The sequence below is a fragment of the Malania oleifera genome, chromosome 12, assembly GCF_029873635.1.
Source record: "Malania oleifera isolate guangnan ecotype guangnan chromosome 12, ASM2987363v1, whole genome shotgun sequence".
Lineage (NCBI taxonomy): Eukaryota > Viridiplantae > Streptophyta > Magnoliopsida > Santalales > Ximeniaceae > Malania > Malania oleifera.
Genome location: NC_080428.1, coordinates 9,087,998 through 9,108,903, shown reverse-complemented (window position 1 = coordinate 9,108,903; position 20,906 = coordinate 9,087,998). Strand labels below are relative to the sequence as shown.

At 37.7% G+C, this 20,906-nt stretch overlaps 1 protein-coding gene across 2 annotated transcripts in view; it reads right to left on the bottom strand.

Annotated features, from left to right (window-relative positions):
• LOC131145029 (AUGMIN subunit 3) overlaps nucleotides 1-20,906 on the bottom strand; it is a 124,906-nt gene that overhangs the window by 60,458 nt on the left and 43,542 nt on the right. For both annotated transcript variants that reach the window (XM_058094057.1, XM_058094058.1), the window contains exon 9: nucleotides 12,916-13,047. In XM_058094057.1, coding sequence (XP_057950040.1) covers nucleotides 12,916-13,047 — 132 coding nt within the window. The remainder of the gene's footprint in view (nucleotides 1-12,915; nucleotides 13,048-20,906) is intronic.

The window sequence follows — 20,906 nt, the reverse complement described above, 5'->3', positions numbered from 1 at the left end:
TTAAAGATATATATAGATATATAAAGTAAAAGAAGAAAGAAGAAGAAGAAGAAAATGAAGTACAGACATGCCCCCCCCCCCCCCGAATATTTTTTTTTCCTGTGCAACCACCTCCGTCTCCGTCTCTCTCCTTCTCTCAATTTCTCAACGAGTTTGCGGTGGATCAGGAAACGGAAGGTGCCGTTAGATTCCAGGTTCCGCTGCCGATATTTCTACTAGAGCAGATTTTTCATGGAAACGGCTTAAACACTGCTCCTGGGAAAAGGTAATTTTTCCCCATTTTCCCAATTTCGCTATTAATATGCAGTTAAATCGACGATCGGGTACCACCACGTGGTCCTAATCAAGGTTATCGTCATTTTGGTGTAGATAAACTTCCAATTGGGGTTTTCTAGGCCCTACTCCAAAGCATGAGTGGAATTTGGGAAATTTGGCAATTTGATTATATTCGCGGGTATTATTATTTATTTAGGAATTATGACCCTAAAAAATATTTAAATAATATTTTATTCAGGAATAATTTATTGGAACTAGGAATTTAATTTCAGGGTTTGGGTGAGCGCCGCAGGCATCTTTTCGGGGTCCCTGTTGGCGTAGTGCAAGAAATCAGGTAAAGGGAAAAATATATATTAAATCAGAATTTCTATGAATTTAATGGAAAAATAAATTGTGTTATATATACGTGTACATGTTTCGGTATGGGTAAAATGCCAACTGTTTAAATTGTATTTTTTTTCGAGTTTAGGGTTGTTTATTAGATATGTATATGTGAAAATGAACTAATGAAAGTGGAAAAATATTTTCAGGATAATTATGTAAGAAATGAAAGTATTTTCAGTATATAAACGTTAAATGTTGGTTTGCTTATTTTACAGGCAATGTATGAATTTTACTGCTAAACTATGTGGCATGAGATTTTGTGCAAATATATGTTAAATGTATGAGATGCAGGCTAAGTAAGTAAGACATTATGAATAAAATATGATATGGACAATGTTGCCTATCTATGTTAAATGCAACCATGTAAAGGTACGACAGCTGAAAGCCGGGTTAGCAGATTCTAGCACATTTCTATGTGGACTAATTGTAGAAGATTCTAGCGCATTTCTATGCGGACTAACTGATGATGGCTAAAGAGCGGTTATAGTACAAAGGAATGAAATGAAAATGTTATGAAATGAAATGACAATGCAATGAAATGAAATGTGAAATGTGAATGATACAAATGGGAAAGAGTCACTTAAAGTGAAACACAAGGAAATGTTAAGTTATGAACATGAAAAAATGTGAATGATTGAATAACGATGGAAAAAATGATGCATTATGATATTAGAAGTATCTATGCATGTAGAACATGTTACGTTTGAGCGGGGCGCACTCTTCGCCTGAGGGCTTGCTGAGTAAGGCGAGTGCACACATAGCTTCAGATGTGGCAGTAGCTACATAACGCACTAGGGCAGAGGGAACCTACTTGTATAGGCGGGTAGAATTCCCTATCCTTAGAGCCTTTGCTGGTAAACTATTGTTGAATGCGTGAGTACAAGATCAATTTAACACTTGAGGGCTTACTAAGTAAGATGAGTGCCTTGGTATGCTTAAATTGTGAGCTTCGAGTTGCTAAATGTATCAGGGTAGAGGGGTGCTACATGTATGGGCAGGTAATCACCCCTATCCTCAAGAAATCTCGTGGGTTAAATCTTTTGCATGTGTTTGATTAGTATCAGAGAATGATTTCAGAAACTATGTTAATAATTTTCAAATGTTAAATATTATGTTGTTATATACCTCATGTTAGCCACACGCTGTGTTTAATATATGGCTTCTTCCCTTACTGAGATGTGTCTCACCCGAATATAAATGTATTTCTTTTTCAGGACATCCTCGAGGTCGAGCTTTGAGAGCTCGAGATTTTTATAGCAGTATTGGGAAATAGATAAAGAAAAGGGTATATTTCTATGTTAATTTTGGAGAATGTAAATATTTATGTTTTGTCTTTATGTTTTAAGGCTATTGAGTAAGGAATGATTGTGAAAATACTGAATTGTTTTGGGAGTTATGTAGATTTATAGAAATGCAGGTGATGGATGATTTATTATAGATTATAGTTAGAATTAGTAAACTCTGGTATTATGTTATATGGAGATAATGTTTATGTTTTCCGCTACGTATATATTGGTTTATGGATTATCAAAGATTTTATCAGGTATAACGCGTTGGACTCGGGTTTAAGGGTTCGGGGCGTTACAATCACATATTACTAATGCTAAATGACCAAAATAACCCGTAGCACTCCCCCTTAATCCAGATCACGTATACCATATGCTCGCTCGTTAGTTGTTACAAATGAATTGAACACGAGTACCACCCCCCAAGGCTTTAGTCAATAAATCAACAAGCTGCAAACTAGACTTCACATGAGTGATTGTAATGAGCTTTTGAAGAAGTTTCTCCTGAATGAAGTCACAATCAACTTCAATGTATTTTGTTCGCTCATGGAAGACTGCGCTAAAGGCAATACGAATAGAACCTTAACTATCACACATCAACTCCATAGATTGACAATGTAGAAAACCTAGTTCTTCCAACATGTTCTTCAACCAAACAAGTTCACATGTAGTGAGCCATGGCTCTATACTCTAATTCAACACTTGAATTGGTCACTATAGTTTGTTTCTTACTCTTCCAAAAAACCAAATTACCACCAACAAAGATACAATATCCGATTGTGGATCTTCTGCAAAAAAGTGACCCAACTCGATCTACATCAATATATCCCTGAATATGAGTGTGAGCCCGATCCAAATATAAGAGACTCCTGCTAGGTGCACCCTTGAGATATCTTAAGATGCAAATTACTGCATCCAAATGACTTGTTCTCAAGAAACTAACTCACAACACTTCTTACGAAAGATATATCTAATCGAGTTACTATGAGATAATTCAACTTTCCAAATCAAGTCATTAGTGCCATCCTTGGTTAGGCAACAAATCACCCATGCCTAGCACTTACTATTGGGATCCATAAGTGTATCAATAGGTTTGGATCCCAGTCTCATCTAAAAGATCAAGAACATACTTCTACTGTGACTAGACAATTCCCATATGAGATCATGATACTCCTACACCCAGAAAGTACTTCAATAGTCCCAAATCTTTGGTATGAAAGTTAGTCTATAGGAAGTGTTTTATGCTCAAGATAATCATCATCAATCACAACATCATCCACATAGACAATAAGCAAAATCCTGCCAAAAGGAGTATGGCAATAAAATACAATGTGATCTACGACACACCATCAAAGGCAAAACTCAAATACTACAACAATGAATTGATCAAACCATGCTTTAGAAGACAACTTTTATCTATGTAATGATTTCTTGAGCCAACACATGAAGCCTAACTCCCCATGAGCAACAAACCCAACTAGTTGGTCCAAATAGATCTCCTCTTGAAGATCACCATGAAGGAAAGCATTCTTCACATCTAACAAATTTAGAGGCCAATGACAGGTGGTGGCTAAGGAAATGAACAAACACACTAATGCAAGTTTGGCAACTAGGGAGAATGTGTTTGAATAATCCAAATCATACACCTGCAAATATCCCTTAGCAACAAGGCAGGCCTTCAATCAATCCATGGTCAATCAGGATTGACCTTCACAATGTACACCCAACGACGGCCAACAAAATACTTATAAGGAGGATGAGCTACCAACTCCCAAATATTATTATCTTGTGGCTCATACATCTCTTTAATCATTGTAGTCCTCCACCCAAAATGGGACAGCACTTCAAAAATAGATTTTGGAAGAGCAATAGAAGACGAAGCACTAACAAAACAATTGAGTGAGGGTGACAAGAAATAAAAGTAAACAAAATTAGATATTGGATGTGAGGTAAAAGTGCATTTACCCTTTTTAATAGAAATGAGAGGATCAACATCTTGGGAAATAGGATCATTTGATGAGGGAACTAGAGGTGTAGAAGTGGATGCTAGACGAGGCTATCCTCCCTAAGTCAATTGGGACGATTGAAGTGACAAAGACTCTAACTAGATGAAGATGTAAGGAGATTTGGTGGAGATAATAAGCTAAGGTCTAGAAGGCTAGGCATAGGAAGGGACTTGTCAAGGTCAATAGAACTCATGGAATCAAAATAGTATGGTGTGGACTCAAAAAAGATATCAATAGAGACAAAGAATTGATGTAAAGTAAGGCAATAACATCAACATCCCGTTAGAGTACAACAGCCTAAAAAGATACAATTGATAACACGAGGATACGACTTATCCATTCTTGGACTTAACTGATGGACAAAGGACACAGCCAAATATATGAAGAGGTAAGAACAAAGGATCCATAAAAAAGATAACTAAATATGGTGTTTTACTACCACGGATAGGGGATGGCATTTTATTGTTGAGAGAGCAAGCAAAGAGCACAGAATCACCCCAAAAAACATGAGGGACATTCATTTTGATACAATAGGACTCAAGTGACTTCAAGAATATGTACATTTTCCCCTCAAGGACTCCATACTGCTGTGGATTATGAGCATAAGACTAATCAACCATACCAAAGTTAGTCATATAAGGAGTGAATTGAGTACTGAAGTACTCCATAGCATTATCACTCTAAAGTATCTCACAGGCATATCAAACTAAGTCCTTATTTAGAACAAGAGGCACAAAGAAATTAAGCAGCTCAAAACAATATTTCATTAAATATAGAAAAGCCATTCCAGAGTAGTCATAGACAAACATAACAAAGTATCAAAACCCAACTTTGACGTGACATGACTAGGACCCCAAAAGAGTATAGTTATCAAATCCTATAGCAGTCAAAATTTGCAAGCTAACAGATTGGCAGGTACCAAGACTTGTTATTTAATTGGTATTTGCAAAATATAAAGTATTTCTTGAGGTTTTGAAGAGGACAGCAGCATCAAGGATTTCTCCATCAATTTCTCCATTTTCCAGCAACTCCTGACCCTGCTTCTGGTCTCTGATGATGCAGGTTTACGTGGGCTTATGATGTTTACAGTTTGGTTTGGTCGCAGTTATGCAATTAGAGTTTAGGTCAGATCTTACTCTAACACCATGCTAGAGTACCAATTTACCTAAAAGCTTATGCTGTTAGGTACTGGGCCAACAATGTATATCAAGCCTTAACAGACATAACAAATTTTGCTTTTTGATAGTAGAAGAAGAATTTGATAATAGATTAAGAATGTACATCCAGGAGAATAATAAGACATCTCCTTAGTAAAGTCTGGAAAAATACTGATTAAAAAAAAACGAAACCTAAAAGAGCAAAGCAAAACCAGTGCAAATTAACAATCCAGCACATAGGGCCAATTGCACAGAATATTAGAAAAGCTCAACCCCTCAAAATTCCCCAATCCCACACACCAAAGAGAATCTAAATAATGTGTTTTTCCCAAACCAAAAAACACAGCAATTTCTTCCTTAAAAAACTACACGCATTACGCTCCATCAACAACCCCCAAAACACTGCAAAGAAGGCACACTTCCAGAGTGCTGCCCTTTCTTTTCTCCTGCCAAAACCTACAAAAGAAACTGCCAAAAAGTCCTCCACTACCTCTGAACTCACCCAACATTCACCTTAAAAACCAAATAACTTGTTCCATATCCTCCAAGCATAATCACAATATATAAAAAGATGCGATGCAGAATCTGAACAATTAAAGCAAAGAACACAGAAGTCTGGAGATAGAGCCTTTAAAGTTCACCTGACGTGCAATAAGTTGTTGGTATTAATTCTATCATGTGCAAACAACTAGATAAAAGACTTGATTTTAAAGATGACTTTGGCCTTCCAAATGGATCTATAGAGAGGAAAAATGAATTAGATCTAGTCAGAAAATCACAAAAAAGAATTGCAAGAATAAACCCCCAAAGACCAAGATCGACTATCCTCCTCCTAAGAAAATCAACAATTATTCAACAAGACTACCAAAGAGGATAGCTCGACCAACTCCATATCCTTCAACCACCTACAAAAATGAAAATACTTAGAAGGCAAAGGACCACCTGGATCAACAACAACAGATGAACTGCGGCCATCCTGCCCTGAGCTCAAGAGAAAGAGGCAAGGAAAAGAGGTGGACAGAACTACATTCCCCAACCAAGGATCTTTCCAAAATCCGATATAACCACCCTTACCCACCAAGAATTTAATATGGGAAATGAAGAGGGGAGAACTCTCAGAGATAGCTTTCCATGAACTCTCTCAAAAACATCTAAGGTGCAAAACCTTGGCCACCTCTCTCCCCATCCCCAACCCCTAGAGAAAACCTCTATCCACAGCCCTATCCAACATCCTACTCAAAATCACAGCCACTAAAACAAACACAAACAGGGATAGAGGGTCACTTTGCTTAATCATTCTTGTAGCCTTAAACCAAGACTTAAGACTCACCAGTCACTAAAACTGAGTAGCTTACATTATGCAAACAGCCTCTAATCCAACACCACCATCTCTCACCAAATTCCCTTCTCACAAAAATCTTATCCCGGAAATCCCAATTCACTCTGTCATAAGCTTTCTCAAAATCCAACTTAAAAATGAGTCCCTTCTTCTTCCTTCTCTGAATATATTCAACAACTTTATTGGCAGCCAAATGGCCCCCACAATTTGCCTACTCCCCATAAATGCACTCTGTGCCTTAGAGATAGTCCTATCTAGCACCGAACCCAACCTGTTAACTAAAAAATTAGTAATGATTTTATAAAAACTAGAAACTAAGCTAATAGGTCTATAGTCCAACATCTGTGTCAGAATCTCACCCTAGACATAAAAAAATTAGTCACATAGGTCAAGCCCTGCCTAGATAGAAGGGCAACTTATAGCTAGAGGGGTGGGCTAACACAGACTCTGCACTTGCTCTGCCTGACCAAAATATTGAGGCAAGCTTGGGTAAGATTCTGATACAAATGATTGCAAGCAATTGCATGTTCCTAGTACCCAGTAAGTCTGTTTTTTCTTTAACAAGAACAATAACTAAATGTTTTTTCTTTAACAAGAACAATAACTGAATGAAATCTATGACGAGAAGACTAAGTTTCTCCCACAATGGCATCCTATTAGTCTACGCCCACAAACTCACTTTTAAGATTAGAAATAGTCTAATCAATTTTCAAAGAATGTTGCTATCAGATCTTCAAAGGGATTGGAAAGAGGCTTTGTTGTAACTGTTTCTTTTGCTTCTCTTCTTACCTTTGTATTGTTAGGAGGATATCTTATCCCATGTTCTATGTAAATCACTCTTGCATACATTAATGAATTTTCTTTCTCAATCAAAAAAAAATTGTCTTATCAAACACCATGCTCAACCTATTAGCTAGTACTTTAGTAATAATCTCATACATACTAGAAACCAAACTAATAGGTCTATAATTTGCAATCCAAATAGATCTACTCTTCTTTGGAACCAAATTTATGAAAGTGGAATTGACACACTTGTTCAAAAAAAAAACATCTCATTCCAAAAAAATTCATTAAAAACCTTAATCAACTCCCGACACTCATGAAAAATCGCCAAATCAAAACCATCTAAGCCCGCAACCTTATCTCTCTCCATCCCAAGCACAACAACCCTCACTTCCTCCTCAAAAGGTTTTTCCAACCAAGATATCTTATCCCCAAAAATATGGTCCCACCCTAAGCCATCAACCAGTGGCCTACAAGACGACTCTTCAGTATACAAATTATAATAAAACTCAGTGATATATGAGACATTCCGACCAGATTTGGAAATAAGCCCCCCTACCCCCACCTCCCCCATCCTATTCCTCGATCAATTCTTCCTCATTTTCTAGCTTGTGATCCTATGGAAAAATCTAAATTTACAATTGCCATTTTAACCCATTTGAAGTTACTCTTCTATCTCCAAACTCCTCATTCCCTAAAAATCACATCTTTCAATACATTTTTAATGACACCCTTTTCACCTCCTCACTCTCCAAGCCTCTTCTTCCTTTCTTTCTAATAAATCCAACTTAGCTAAAAGACTAGCCTTTCTAAACCTTACATCTCCATACACCCCCCTAATCCACACTTTCAACTTCTCTTTCAACATCTTCAACTTCCTCATAAACCTAAACCCTTCCTAACCCCTTTCCACGTCTTCTCTTCAAGAATTCGTAACCAAAGGCTGGAAGGAATCATGATCCAGCCACCTATTTTCAAACCTAAAGGGAGTAGGACCCCAAGAAACCTTGCTGGATTCCAACAAGATAAAAAAGTGATCAAACATGGGACTTGGGAGCATAAATTGAGAGAGATTGGGAAAATTCTCCCACTCACTATAAAACAAAAACCTGTCAAGCCTACTACCAACCGCCCTATCCCCACCCACAAACCAAGACAAATTAGCACTCCCCAAGGAGAGATCTCTCAAAACACTCCTTGACAAATGTGATAAAAGGTTGCATACTAGCTATAACCATACCACCTTCTTCTTCTCCCCCAGAAACCAAATAGTGTTAAAATCACCACCCATGATCCACCAAGGGTGCAAAAAACGAAAAACAAAATAAATTCCATGCCAAAAAGATCTCCTACGAATTGATCTAGAAGGACAATACACCAAAGAAACCTAACCACTGACCCCAACCTCTCACTTCCACTAGGATAGAAAGAGGGGGAAAAAAAAAAACACACACACACACACACACATACACACCGGGCTGACCACACTAGAAAAAGAATGAGTGTCCCATTTAACAAGGATGTACCCTCCAAACCTCGATAGGATAAGAAGATCCAATCCTTACCATGCCCTTCCCAAATACCCTTAAACAACACCCCATCAATGATCTCAAGTTTGGTTTCTAGGATCAACACAATACCAGGTGAATATCTAGACAAAACCTCCCTAATCAAACTCCTCTTCCCAAAATACCTTAAACGTCTCACATTCCAACTAACAAGATTTTTAATCGAACAGGTTTATCTCCTTTATCGATGCCCTTCCCACCCCCATAATCACTAGAAGAAGTTAGATTTTTTTTAATTCTTCCTGAACCTTCTCTTCCTCTCATACATCCTAGGGGTCAATCCGACCCCTCAACTCAAACCATGCAGCACACTAATTCCAAACCCACGTCATCCAAGAGCTCTTTGGAGTCTCTATAGCCACTTTCACCATCTCCCAAGTTTGACCCAAAAGCACTACCCCCACTAGCACCCTCCCTTTGGCATAGAGCATTAGAAGAAAGAAAAGACTAAATAAGAAAGGGAAGAATAATTTTTTTTCAAATTTGGAAGTATTCAAATCCTCCAATGGGCATATGTGTCTCTCCACCATTTTCCCTCCTATTAGCAATATAAGTACAGAATGAAAAGTGTCAAAGACCAACTAAGGACACTCTTTCCCACTCTATTGAATTTCCTTTAATAAAGCTTCATTCCGCCCCAATAATTCCTTTGCTTCAGCTTCGGAATCATCATCTAATATCTACACCTAGCCATTCTCTCCATCCAAATCTTGATCAGCTATCAATTGACCAAGCAACAATTGCTTCTCAGAATCACAAAAACTGCTCATATCATCTTCCCTTACTGAAATCTCCCATGCTTTTCCACTTTGCCATCCCTTTGTACCTAATTAAAAATTTAAATTTGAGAAAAACAGGGACTGCTGAAAAGATTGTTGTTGTCCTCCCAGCTGTTTGAAGAACCGGCATTGTTTGTCTTGCTCACCTCCCTTCATGGTTGCTTCTAAACTCTGACCAGCAACCCCAATATAGCTCCCTCCACACCCTCACCACCAAAACAGCCCATTTTACTTTATTAAAAGGGCCCTACCTTTCTTGATGAATTCAAGCCCATCTCCTTTACTCCAGAAGGTCTCAAGTCAGCCTCCTGTAATAGACTAGACCAACAGACTTATCCTTTTCGACATACTTGCTCACAACTCTGCTCGGCCCAATATAGAGGGGTCCATGACTAGCTTGCCCATCTACCCTGGAGCCTCGGAAAAAGTTAAATTTAGGAAATTCAATAATCTTGCCAGCAGCTAGCAGAATATCCTTGCATGGGAAAGAAAATATCTCCCTATCCTTGTAATCACACCCTACACTCCTCACAAAGATCCTCCTCTCCATCACTAGGGCTGGTACAATGATGTCAGCGGAAGAACATTTCTCTGAGACCCTCTTGATCACACTTGTCTTATCCCCCTAGTTCTTCTGTCGAATGATGTTCAAGGATGCATGGCCTACATAGCTCAAACTAGGGTCTTTGAATTCGTCGCCCAATTCATGTTTAATTGATAGCTTAATCATAGCTTCAAGGAAAAATACTCTGATATCCCTTTGGGACTCGTAAATCTTGCCTATGCCCTCCTTCAAGGACCTTCTCAAGGCAAACAACTCTTCCCCTTCTTCAGCAAAATAAAGAAAGCATGCCTCCCAACAAATTTTAAGAGCCAAAACACAATGGAATTGAGAAATTCCGCATTTGAAGACTTCTAGCTCAACCCTAACTTTCAAATGAACACCCAGTTCATTCCCACAATGTCGAAATCACGAGAAAGGAATTTGATAAGAAAGAAACTAGTGCAAGAGACTGATTAAGAATCATGACCATCCTATGCATGGTCGTGAGGATGAAGGAGGGAAGGTTTAAGAGGCTACTAGGGATAAGTTGTCTTTTTTCTTTTTCATTTATAGTTTGCATGTATTGCTAGTCTCTTTTGTTGGAGGATGTGCACAACTTCTGAAATACGCCAACCATCTTTCCAATTTTTGAAGGAATGTTGAGATTAAGAAATAATCTTTCCAAGAGTCACATTGTGAGCCTTGGCATTGAGTCAAGTACCCTTTCTTCCTTTGCTAGGTTGCGATGTTTTGAGCTAGCCCATTACTTATGTAGGTTTCCCTTTAGAACCTAATGTCCGATATGAGGAGGGGCAATTGGGTCTTTCCAATATGCTGTCTAAAAGAACACAACTCTTTTTTGTGAATAGTTGTGGCAGTTTCCCTTAGATGTGAACTCCCGGTGGCACAAAGTTATAAGTAGGTTTGGCCTGCATGTCAATGGATACTGGATAGGATGCAAATACGGGTCTTAGATGTTCATCTAAGAGTCCTTGGAGAATTATCTCGCAAGTTTACCCTTTACTTATTCCTTTGACAAGCTTTAAACTAGGAACGGTACTCATATTCGCTTCGGAAGGATATTTTGGTGAGGCATTCAGCTTTACGGCTTTCTCTTGCTCACTTTTATCATTTCTTTCTTACATAATTCTGCTATTTCTTCCCCTCTAATTCCAGATGATGATTCTTTTTCTTGAGATTTTCATTGTAGAAGGAATTTGTATCATAGGGATATGGTGGCACTTTCTACTTTGCTTGTTATGTTCGAGGTTTGCCATATCTCTAACAGGAGGGATGTTAGGATGCGGGCTTTGGATTAATCAGGTGAATACTCTTGTAATTTTTTTTTTCTTTTGGTCACCTTATCAAGTCTATGTGTCTTTTCCCATTCATCACTGCATATGGCATAGGGAGCAGGCGTGGATGCAAGGGGAGGCACGAGGTGGCAGCCACCCCCAAGCTCCTAGAAAAATTTTATCCCCCCTTTACTTCTTCAATTCACAGCCCTGTCTGGCCCCCTTTAAAAACATTTCTAGCTAAAACCCACCCTACCATTCTTTGTTAGGTGGGGCCCTGGAATTGGTAATTGCTGTTTCCACCTCCAAGCCCAAAACCATTTTCCTTTTGAGATTTAATGGAGACCCACAAGCCCTGCTGAGCCCTCATGCAGCTAGCTCTCATCTCTCATTTAGTATCTCTCTCTTTTGATCCCAAGCTTTGTAAAGTTCCCATTTCTTAAAATTTCAAATCCAAGCTGACAGTCATAATAGTATGTTTGGATTAAGAATTTTGTTTGGCAAAAGGAAAGAAAAGGAAAATAAAAAATAAATTTATCTTTCATTATATTTTCTCTCTATATCAAATACCATTAGTTCTTACATTTCATTCTTCACCATTGTCGGATACTCATGGTTCTAATTAATGAGACATTTCTTTTTTCTTTTTCTAATTCATACATGTTTATACAATAAATGACTTACCTAAAAATAAATGAATCCTATAATAATCACAAACATATTAAAGCAGTGTCAACAAATTTCTTTTATGCATGTACTTTAGCCCTCCAACCCCCACCCCCCCAAAAAAAAGGCAATTTCTGGACCTGCCACTGATTGGGAGGCCTAAGTACCTTCTAAGATTAAAGATTCTTTTTTGGTCGGTGGCCCTTGATAGAGTAAAACCAACAACTGCTGCAGAGTAAGAGATCTCAAAGGCTTTGTCCCTTGATGTATGCTTTCTGTGTTATATCAATTCAGAGACTGTTTCCCAATGATTTTTGCATTGTCCATTTACTTGGGACATGTGGAATAGATTATTTGGCTTATATGGTGAGGTTTGAGGTTGTCCAAAGTCAGTCGGGGAGCTTTTGATTATTACATTTACAGGATTTGGGAAAAGTAAGAATGGTAATAGTTTATGAAGGTGTGTTCTGTTCGCTGGTTTTGTGAGGATTTCATAAGAACGTAATACAACTTTTTTCTGGCAAGCAATTGTATTTACCTCTACTTTGGGAAGGATATGGTATTTGGAATTTATTTGGGCTTTTAGCATGGGCTGTATAAAGAGAGCATTAGTTTTGAGGACATCAAGCATGATTGGAAGGCTTTATTGAGCTTATTGTATTTTTTTTTTTCCCTCGTCTATCAAAAGAAATTCATGGGATTCTAACAGAAGCCAAATCAGCCAGAATTTCAGTACTTGTCATTTAAATCTTGTGAAACATAGTTGAGAAGAAAATGAATAACATAAGACAATCTAAAAATTGGAATATTAAGAGTAAAAGGGAATGCGTACCTAAGGGAATGAAAATCAAGATGAATATGAGCTTCATCAGCTGTAATTTGAGATTTAAGTGTCGTGAGAATGGCTTGCTGCTTGGCATTCTCAACCTGTGCTTCTACCCACTGTCTTTCACTCGTTCCATATCTGGCAATACATTGCCAGCTTATAAGCCATAAAAAGATAAGCATATATCGAAAAAAGAACAACGCTGCAGGGCAAAAAATATATAACATGCATTCAAAAAGAAGCATTTTAACCAAATTATGCTAAGAATGCAAAAGCATCATTTAAGTACAACTATGGATAGCATCATTAGGCATTCAACTCTATCTCTTCTGGTGTTTTAAATTGATCAATAGAATAATCAGATATTTCCATTTTGACTTCACTAGTATTCAATGTCTTGACTGTTTCCTAGCTAGATAAAAATGGCAGGAGGGAGTGACCAATTTGTGACAACCCGCCCTGGGAATAACCATAACCATCTGAAACCAGAAGAAACCCAACAAGCTGAAAAGCAGATCATAAGCCCTCTGTAAGGGGCTCACTGCACAAGCCTCCGCTATCTGGTATAGAGCCATAGAACTGAGATTTAAGGCCATGAGTTCAAATCCAGTCATGTGACGGCTCATTTGGATTCAAATTGTCCTCCAAACCACATGGGAGTAAAGCCCTACCAACAAGCCACCACCTGGTGGTGCATTTACGATCTAGATCTAGCACATATGGTATTCCCAATATTCATAGGACTATACAAAAAGCACATCAAAGCATCAAAGGGATTCAAATTGTACTCCAAACCACATGAGAGTAAGCCCTACCAACAAGCCACCACCCATGGTGGTGCATTTACGGTCTAGATCTTGCACATATGTTATTCCCAATATTCATAGGACTATACAAAAAGCACATCAAAGCAACAAACAAAAGACCAATCTACGAACACTGAGTTAACACGAACACTAGATTCATTTTTTACATTTATGGTTCAAAAGATATTTTTGTAAAAATTTGACTGCTTTGTCAGCTTTGTAGCAAAATTGAGTTGGCCCTTAAATGGAACAGAACATCATAAATCTCAGGAGTCGTCAAGGTGTCTTTCAGAGATTTACAAGCAAATGAATCAAAACAAGGGGCAGTCTAATGATACCAGATGTGATGCTGATGAACATCAGCAAGAGGGCCTTGAAAATAGTGCAGGGAAATTGTTATGGTGTTTGGAAAATGTTGATGATGGAGATGAGGAAGAGGTTAATTATTATGATTGCACTATTTCAGGCTCTAACGATAAAATTCTAATCCAAGGGATGCATGGTTTGGGTGTGACACTGGAGTGGTGCAGATGCGAAGCAAGCACTGATAGAGGATGTGCCAGGTGGTTCTCATTTATCTGGGCAGCACGGCATTAGTGAAGACAAGGACATGGATGATCAGTCTCTTCCTCTGATGAGGGAATCTGTTTGTAAAGACTTTTTTGTCCAGTTTCGTCCTTGCCCTTTAATTTTTTCCTTTTGTTCTGAATTTGTTTTCAGTACCTAACTCTACTTTTCCAAATCTTCTCCTTTGATATATATATAAGATCCATTGGAGTTCCTAACTATGCAAGGGCTACTACTGTAAGCAAGTTCCTTATGGCGTCTTACCTTGTCCTTCATAACACTATTCCCAACTAGCACTACATTAGGGAAGAAGAATGTGAAGGGGTTATCTGCAACTGTAGATTTTCTTGGGAATCAGAGGGGCAACCAAGATACGCAATGTCTCTTGGATGCTTTAGGGCTTAGATTAGTGAATACATCAGGAGTAGAGATTAGGATGTAGAAAGACACCAAAGAGGGCATGATGGCAGCTTAATAGACTGTCTTTATTGTCATTATGATGACAAAAGGGAAGAAGCAGAACCTTTATAATTGCTTCTTTATGAAGACTCACACAAGATGTTTGAAGTTTAGGTGATAAGGATAAAAAAGTGGGTAATTAGAGAGGTTGTTGGGAGGGTTGCCCTGATGTGTTGCTTCTTTAGGAGTCAAAAATTGAAAGAGGCGGATGCTTCTTAACTAAGCTCGGAATCTAGGTTCAAGTACCAGATCTGTCTTCCTTCATCTGAGGTTTCTAGGGGGCATTATCATCATTTTGAAGGTTATTGGTTTTAGGGACTGGTGGGTGACATCTGTTGATGGTCCTGGTAGGCGTGGTTCAAGAACTTTTTTTTTCAAAGAGTTAGCTAGTTTGTTTGGATTGTGGTCTGAGATGGTATTTGAATGGGTATTTTAATGTTACAGTATTCAAGTTGGGTGGTCCATTTGGCTGGAGAAAAATGGAGGGAAGTGAAAAGTAACTTAAGGAGAGAAAAGAAGAGAAAAGAAAATAAAAGAAATGAAATGGCGGGAGGGGGGAGGGGAGAGAGAGAGAGAGGGAGAGAAGGATAGAGAGATGCCAAATTTCTTCTATCTATTTCTCTCCACTTTTGCAGACAAAATCAAAGCCCTTTTATCTCATTTTTTATCCCTGTTTCTCTCCATCTTTTTTTTTTTTTTTTTTTTTTTTTTTTTAAAACTCCATCTCGCCCCAACTAAAAGGGAAAAAAAAAAAAATTTTTCATTGTCTCCTCATTGGTAAACCAAACCAAATAATGGTTGCACAAAAAAATAAAAAATAATTCTCCTCTCCAATCAAACAGAAGGTGAGATTCATTTGTTCAAAGGCCAGTTACTTGGTCTATTTCTGGTGTGAAATTTATCTCTTATCATGCTAATGGATTTTTCTATAAATGAGTAGCAAGAGAGTTTTTCAAATAATAGATGGGATTTCATCTCAACATGTTTAACACAATTTTCCTGTTGTATTCTTGAGTCAAATCAAACAAAGTAGGGTGCTACTCCTTTTCAGTCTGAAATTATGTAGCTCCCTCATCACTATGTTCAGGAAAGTGTTAAGAAGTGATGGACCAAGCATCAAGTGCAAGGCTGGAAGAGTTTCAAATTCATGAGTAAATTAAGGCATGTTAAGGAGAGGGTTAAGGTTTAGAATAAAGAGGTTTTCAAGACATTAGGAGGAAATCCTGTATCCTAAGAGAGTAAGCCATTATTGATAGAGCAGGGGAGAATGGATCTTTCGAAGATGGGTTTAGAACTGAGAGACAAAAAATTAGTTAGTAGAGGTTTTTTTGAGAAAGGTACCAGTTGGAGGCAAAGCCCTAGCACGATGTGGGTTGAGAATCACAGTAATACTCAACTGTTTCATACAGTTTCCACAAATAACAAGAGAAACATTTTATAAAGAAACTGGGCTTCAGTTCAGGAGTTGTGGGTAGTGATCAGTGTTTTAATCTTGAGGGGAAGGAGCAAAGCTCTAGATGAAATATAAGCAGAAAGTTTTCCTCCTAGGCCTATGGTGGAAGGTTTGGGATGGTACCCTCTTTCTAAAGAGAAAACACACAGGTTAAAGAGACTTTTTTGGTGGGAAGAAATTAGTCTAGCCATTGCTAGGATGATGGAGACAAAGTGCCAAGTCCAGATGGTTTCACTATGCTTTTTCTCAGAATAGTTCAGGGGTTAATAAGGATGATCTTACCAGAGTTTTTCAGCAGTTTTCTAATAATGGGTAATGCGCAAGATTGAGAATTCCACTCACATAGCACTTGTTCCTAAGAAGGGCTGTTCTTTAAAGATTAAAGATTATAGACCTATTAGCTTGGTTACTAGTCTGTACAAAATTTTGGCTAAGGTGTTATCCAGAAGATTAGAGAAGTTTTGAGCAACATTGTGTCTATGTTGCTGAGCATTTTTATTAAGGATAGGTTTATTTTGGACACTGCCTTAATTACGAAGTGTTAGATAATGTTAAAAAGAGTGGTAACCATGGTATTGCATTTCGAGGAGGTTTATGATATGATGAATTGGGGTGATAAGGTGTCAAAGAGAAAAGGCACTGGTGAGAGATAGAGGAAACAGATTAGAAGTTGTATTTCTTCTATAAGGATGTCGGATTTTTTAATAAGAAAATAATAGAATTCATAAGATAAGAAGGGACTATTCAAACCAGAGGATAACAGGTCCTCCTAAAATGAAATGCAAAACAAAAATAAATGGAACAAAATCAAAACATCAAAGCCTGCCAATCCTGCAGGAAGTCTGAAAAACATGTTTCTTTAAAATAATCAGCTGCATATGCCCAAAAACAAGCCATAAATATGAACCTATCCCAAGGCAATGATGAAGGCATCTTCTTTCTGGTGAAGATACAAGCACTTCGCTCCAACCATAATTCCCACAAAACAGAAAAAAAGTGCACATCTCAACAATCTACTCACATCTTTACTCCTTCCAAAGCCTCTAAAGGAAAGAGAGAAAACCCCCCACCAACTCTAAACAAACATAATGTTCACCAGACAAGCCAAGCAATTTATTCTACACACCTCCCAAGGAAATTACAGTGCACCCAAAAAAAAAAGGATGAGAAATCAATTCTATTACGACATAAAGTACACATATCCAGAGATAATGCCAAAACACCTCCTACCTTGCAACATATTGTTGGTTTTAACCCTATTAAGCACAAATAACCAAATAAATGCCTTAAATGGAACTTTAGTAAACCCTATTAGAACAAATCAAATTATCAAGAAAAGGATTACAAGAAAAAATCCCCAAATGAGTCTGCTAGAATACCACTTTACCCAAAAGCTCAAGCTTTTGGGTAAAGTGGTAATCTAACAAGGTATCAGAGCTAATTATTAGGAGTTCATGGTTTCCAGTCTCATTGCTCGCATTTATTAAGTGGTGTTTTTTCAACAAAAAAAAATTATTGTATTCCCTGTAATGGATGTTATCGATTGTGTGTTTATCTCTCTACATGCTGATGGGCTGCACGTGTGGGTGAGTGTTAAGGCCTGAAATACATTGTTGGCACACAACCTAACAGTTTAAGCTTTTAGGTAAAGTGGTAATCTAACAGAATCCAACACCCACAGCAAAATATCCCCCCTAATAGGAAGGGAACCCTCTAACAAGGAAACCAATGAAGAAAGCTCCTCCACCTCCAAATCACTTAATTTTTTTTCAATGAAAATGTAAATATTAAGAGCTTGTATCAACATTAATGATCAAAAAGGAAGAAATAGACTCTTTTCGAACAATGGAAAGATGAAAGAGATGTGGAAAAGGAATAAAGAAGCATCACCCACCAGAATATTCTACCAAAACCAAATACAAGAGTCATCACCCAACTTAAATTAAGATGAAAGGAAAGAGAGTAAGTTGGTGAAATAAGCCTCCAAAAACTCTCCTAAGGATGTCGTATACGCATATTAGTATCCTAATCAATCTCCCACAAGCTAAACTTAATGTTTATAATTTTATTCCAAAAGCTCCAAACAAAACAGCCATAACCATTTACTAATTCAAGCCACGTTTTTAGACACCAACTTATTGGACCCGGACTTGCTTCTCCCTAGACCTACAAACGACCTACCGTCTAACCAGGTTATCTCCATTCTCCCCTACTCCTAACCAAAGAAGACCATTCATAATCTTCTCAATTTTTTTATCTAACAAGGCTAGAAATTCTAAAGAAAGTAAAGCTAGAGCAGACCAACAGTCCAGCACAGAGTGCCTATTGCGCTGAATATCATAAATCTCACCCCCTTAAAATTCTCTGTCCCACACATCAAAGAGAATCCAATAATGCATCTTTTCCCAAACCAACAAATATGGCAACTACTTCCCTTAAAAAAATACACACATTATGCTCCATCCTCAACCACCAAAATACTGCAAAGAAGCCATATTTCTAGAGAGCTTCCCTTATCCTTATTCCTGCCAAAACCAACGAAAGAAACTGCCAAAAAAGTCCTCCACTACCTCAAAACTCACCCAACATTCACCAAAAAACCAAATAGCTTGTTCAATATCCTCCAAGCCTAATCACAATGTATAAAAATCTGACGCAGATTCTAAACAGGTAAAACAAAGAACACGGACGTTAGGAGATAGAGCCTTCAAAGGTGTCCTGACCTGTAACAAGTTATTGGTATTAATTCTATCAAGCGCAACCAACCAGATACAAGACTTGATTTTAAAGGGGACTTTAGACTTCCAAATGGAACTATAGAGAGGAAAATATGAATTAGATTTAATCAGAAAATCACAAAATATTTGCAAGAATAAACCCCCAAAGGATCCAAAGACCAAGATCAACTATCCTTCTCCAAAGAAAATCAACAATATTGGCTTTTTGATTCCAATCTCTATTTTGATGCTGACAAACACGAGTGTTTCTTATGTGTGTGTTTTAGTGCGTGAACGGGCATTATTCAGTTCACACATAAGATCAAGAGTACATGGAAGTCAAGGCAGGTCTTAAAGCACAAATTTGGCATATTCCATGGAGTCTTCAAAGCAAATGAAGAAGACATATTTGATTTGTATTTGTAATACATTTAAGTTTTATTATTTTGGTCTATAATAATGCATGCATCTGCGTGATGTCTAAATGCTCAAATTGACCGTAGACAAACCTTAGGGCACCTAGAGTTTAACCAAAAACCATTTTCATAAAAACTAAAATCAAACAAATGTTTTGGAACAGCTTTAGGTAACTTCAGTCGACCGATGTCAGGTTTTTAGGCTTAATTCAAAAGCCTCGGTCAACCGAACCCTTTAGTACAAATCAACTTGGTCGACCGAACCAGCCCTGAGTCAAAGTTTGACTGTCTCGGTCGACCAAACACTAGGCAATGTAAATGCCACAATCGACCGAACTGTTTGGAAGTCAACATTTTGACTTCACTCAGTCAATCATTCTGTTTTGAACGTATCTTCCTCGGTCGACTAAACCAACATGTGTCTGACACCCAACTAATTGGTCGACCAAACCTTGTAGTTCATTTTTGCCACGGTCAACCGAACCTTGCCTTGGTTGACCGAACCTACAAAGGGTTCAAAATTGTACTGATATGGCCAACCAAACTTGCAGTTCAAATTATCCACAATCGACCAAACTCAGTGATATGGTCGACCGAACCTTTAATATGGTCGATTGAACCTCTCGGGTTTCAAATTTTTTAAGGACTTAAATGTAATTAATTTTTAATTAAAAAATTTGGAAAATACCCAGCGTGTCCCCAACGATCATAATTTTTGGAAAATCTATAAATACCCCCTCGTAACTCCAGATTAGCAACTTTGAGTAGCCTAAATTTTCTCTCAAACCCCTTGTTAATCAAAGTTCCCCCAAATCATTTTTATTGTCAAAATCATTCTTTTGGGGCAAAATATTTTATACAAATCTCTCCAACTCTCTTTCACGCTGTTATTTCAAAATCATTTTTGAGGAGAGTATTTTATTCAGGCCATTTTATTTGCATATACTCTCACTTGTTATTTATTTCCCGAAAATTATTTTTGAGAGTATTGCTTAGGTTTTCTCCAGGTTATTTCTTTGATAAATACTTTTGGGGAGAAAATTATTTACAGCACAAATATTTTCTAGAGCTTAAATTCCTAAATTCTCCAAATATTCTTTATTTGCAAAAATATTTATAAGAGAACAATAATACTCATTTTTCATATACATTTTATTTGTGCAAAATTATTTTATAGAGAGTGCATATATTTTATAATGCATATCATTAGAGAGTGCATATATTTGAGCTTTAATGTGTACATCTCTGCTTGTATTTCAGAAGCATGTTTTATGTACAAAAATGTTTTAATGTACCGGTTGGGTTCAGCCAGTGAATTGAACTGGAGAGTCTCAACCCCGTAAGTGAGACCGGTTCGGTACGGTTCGGTTCAACCCGAAAATTGAAGTGGGAAGTCTCAGCCCCGTAAGTGAGACAAGTTAGACTCAGCCTTGTAATTGAGCTGGGGTTTACCTCATCCCATAAGGAAAGGTTGTAACGGCTTCTGCTCTGCCTGTTTAAGTGAGCAGGTTTAGTGGAATCCATGGGGGGTATGCCCAAGGCAGAGGCATAGGCTGGTTTGGCGGAACCTCAATAACAA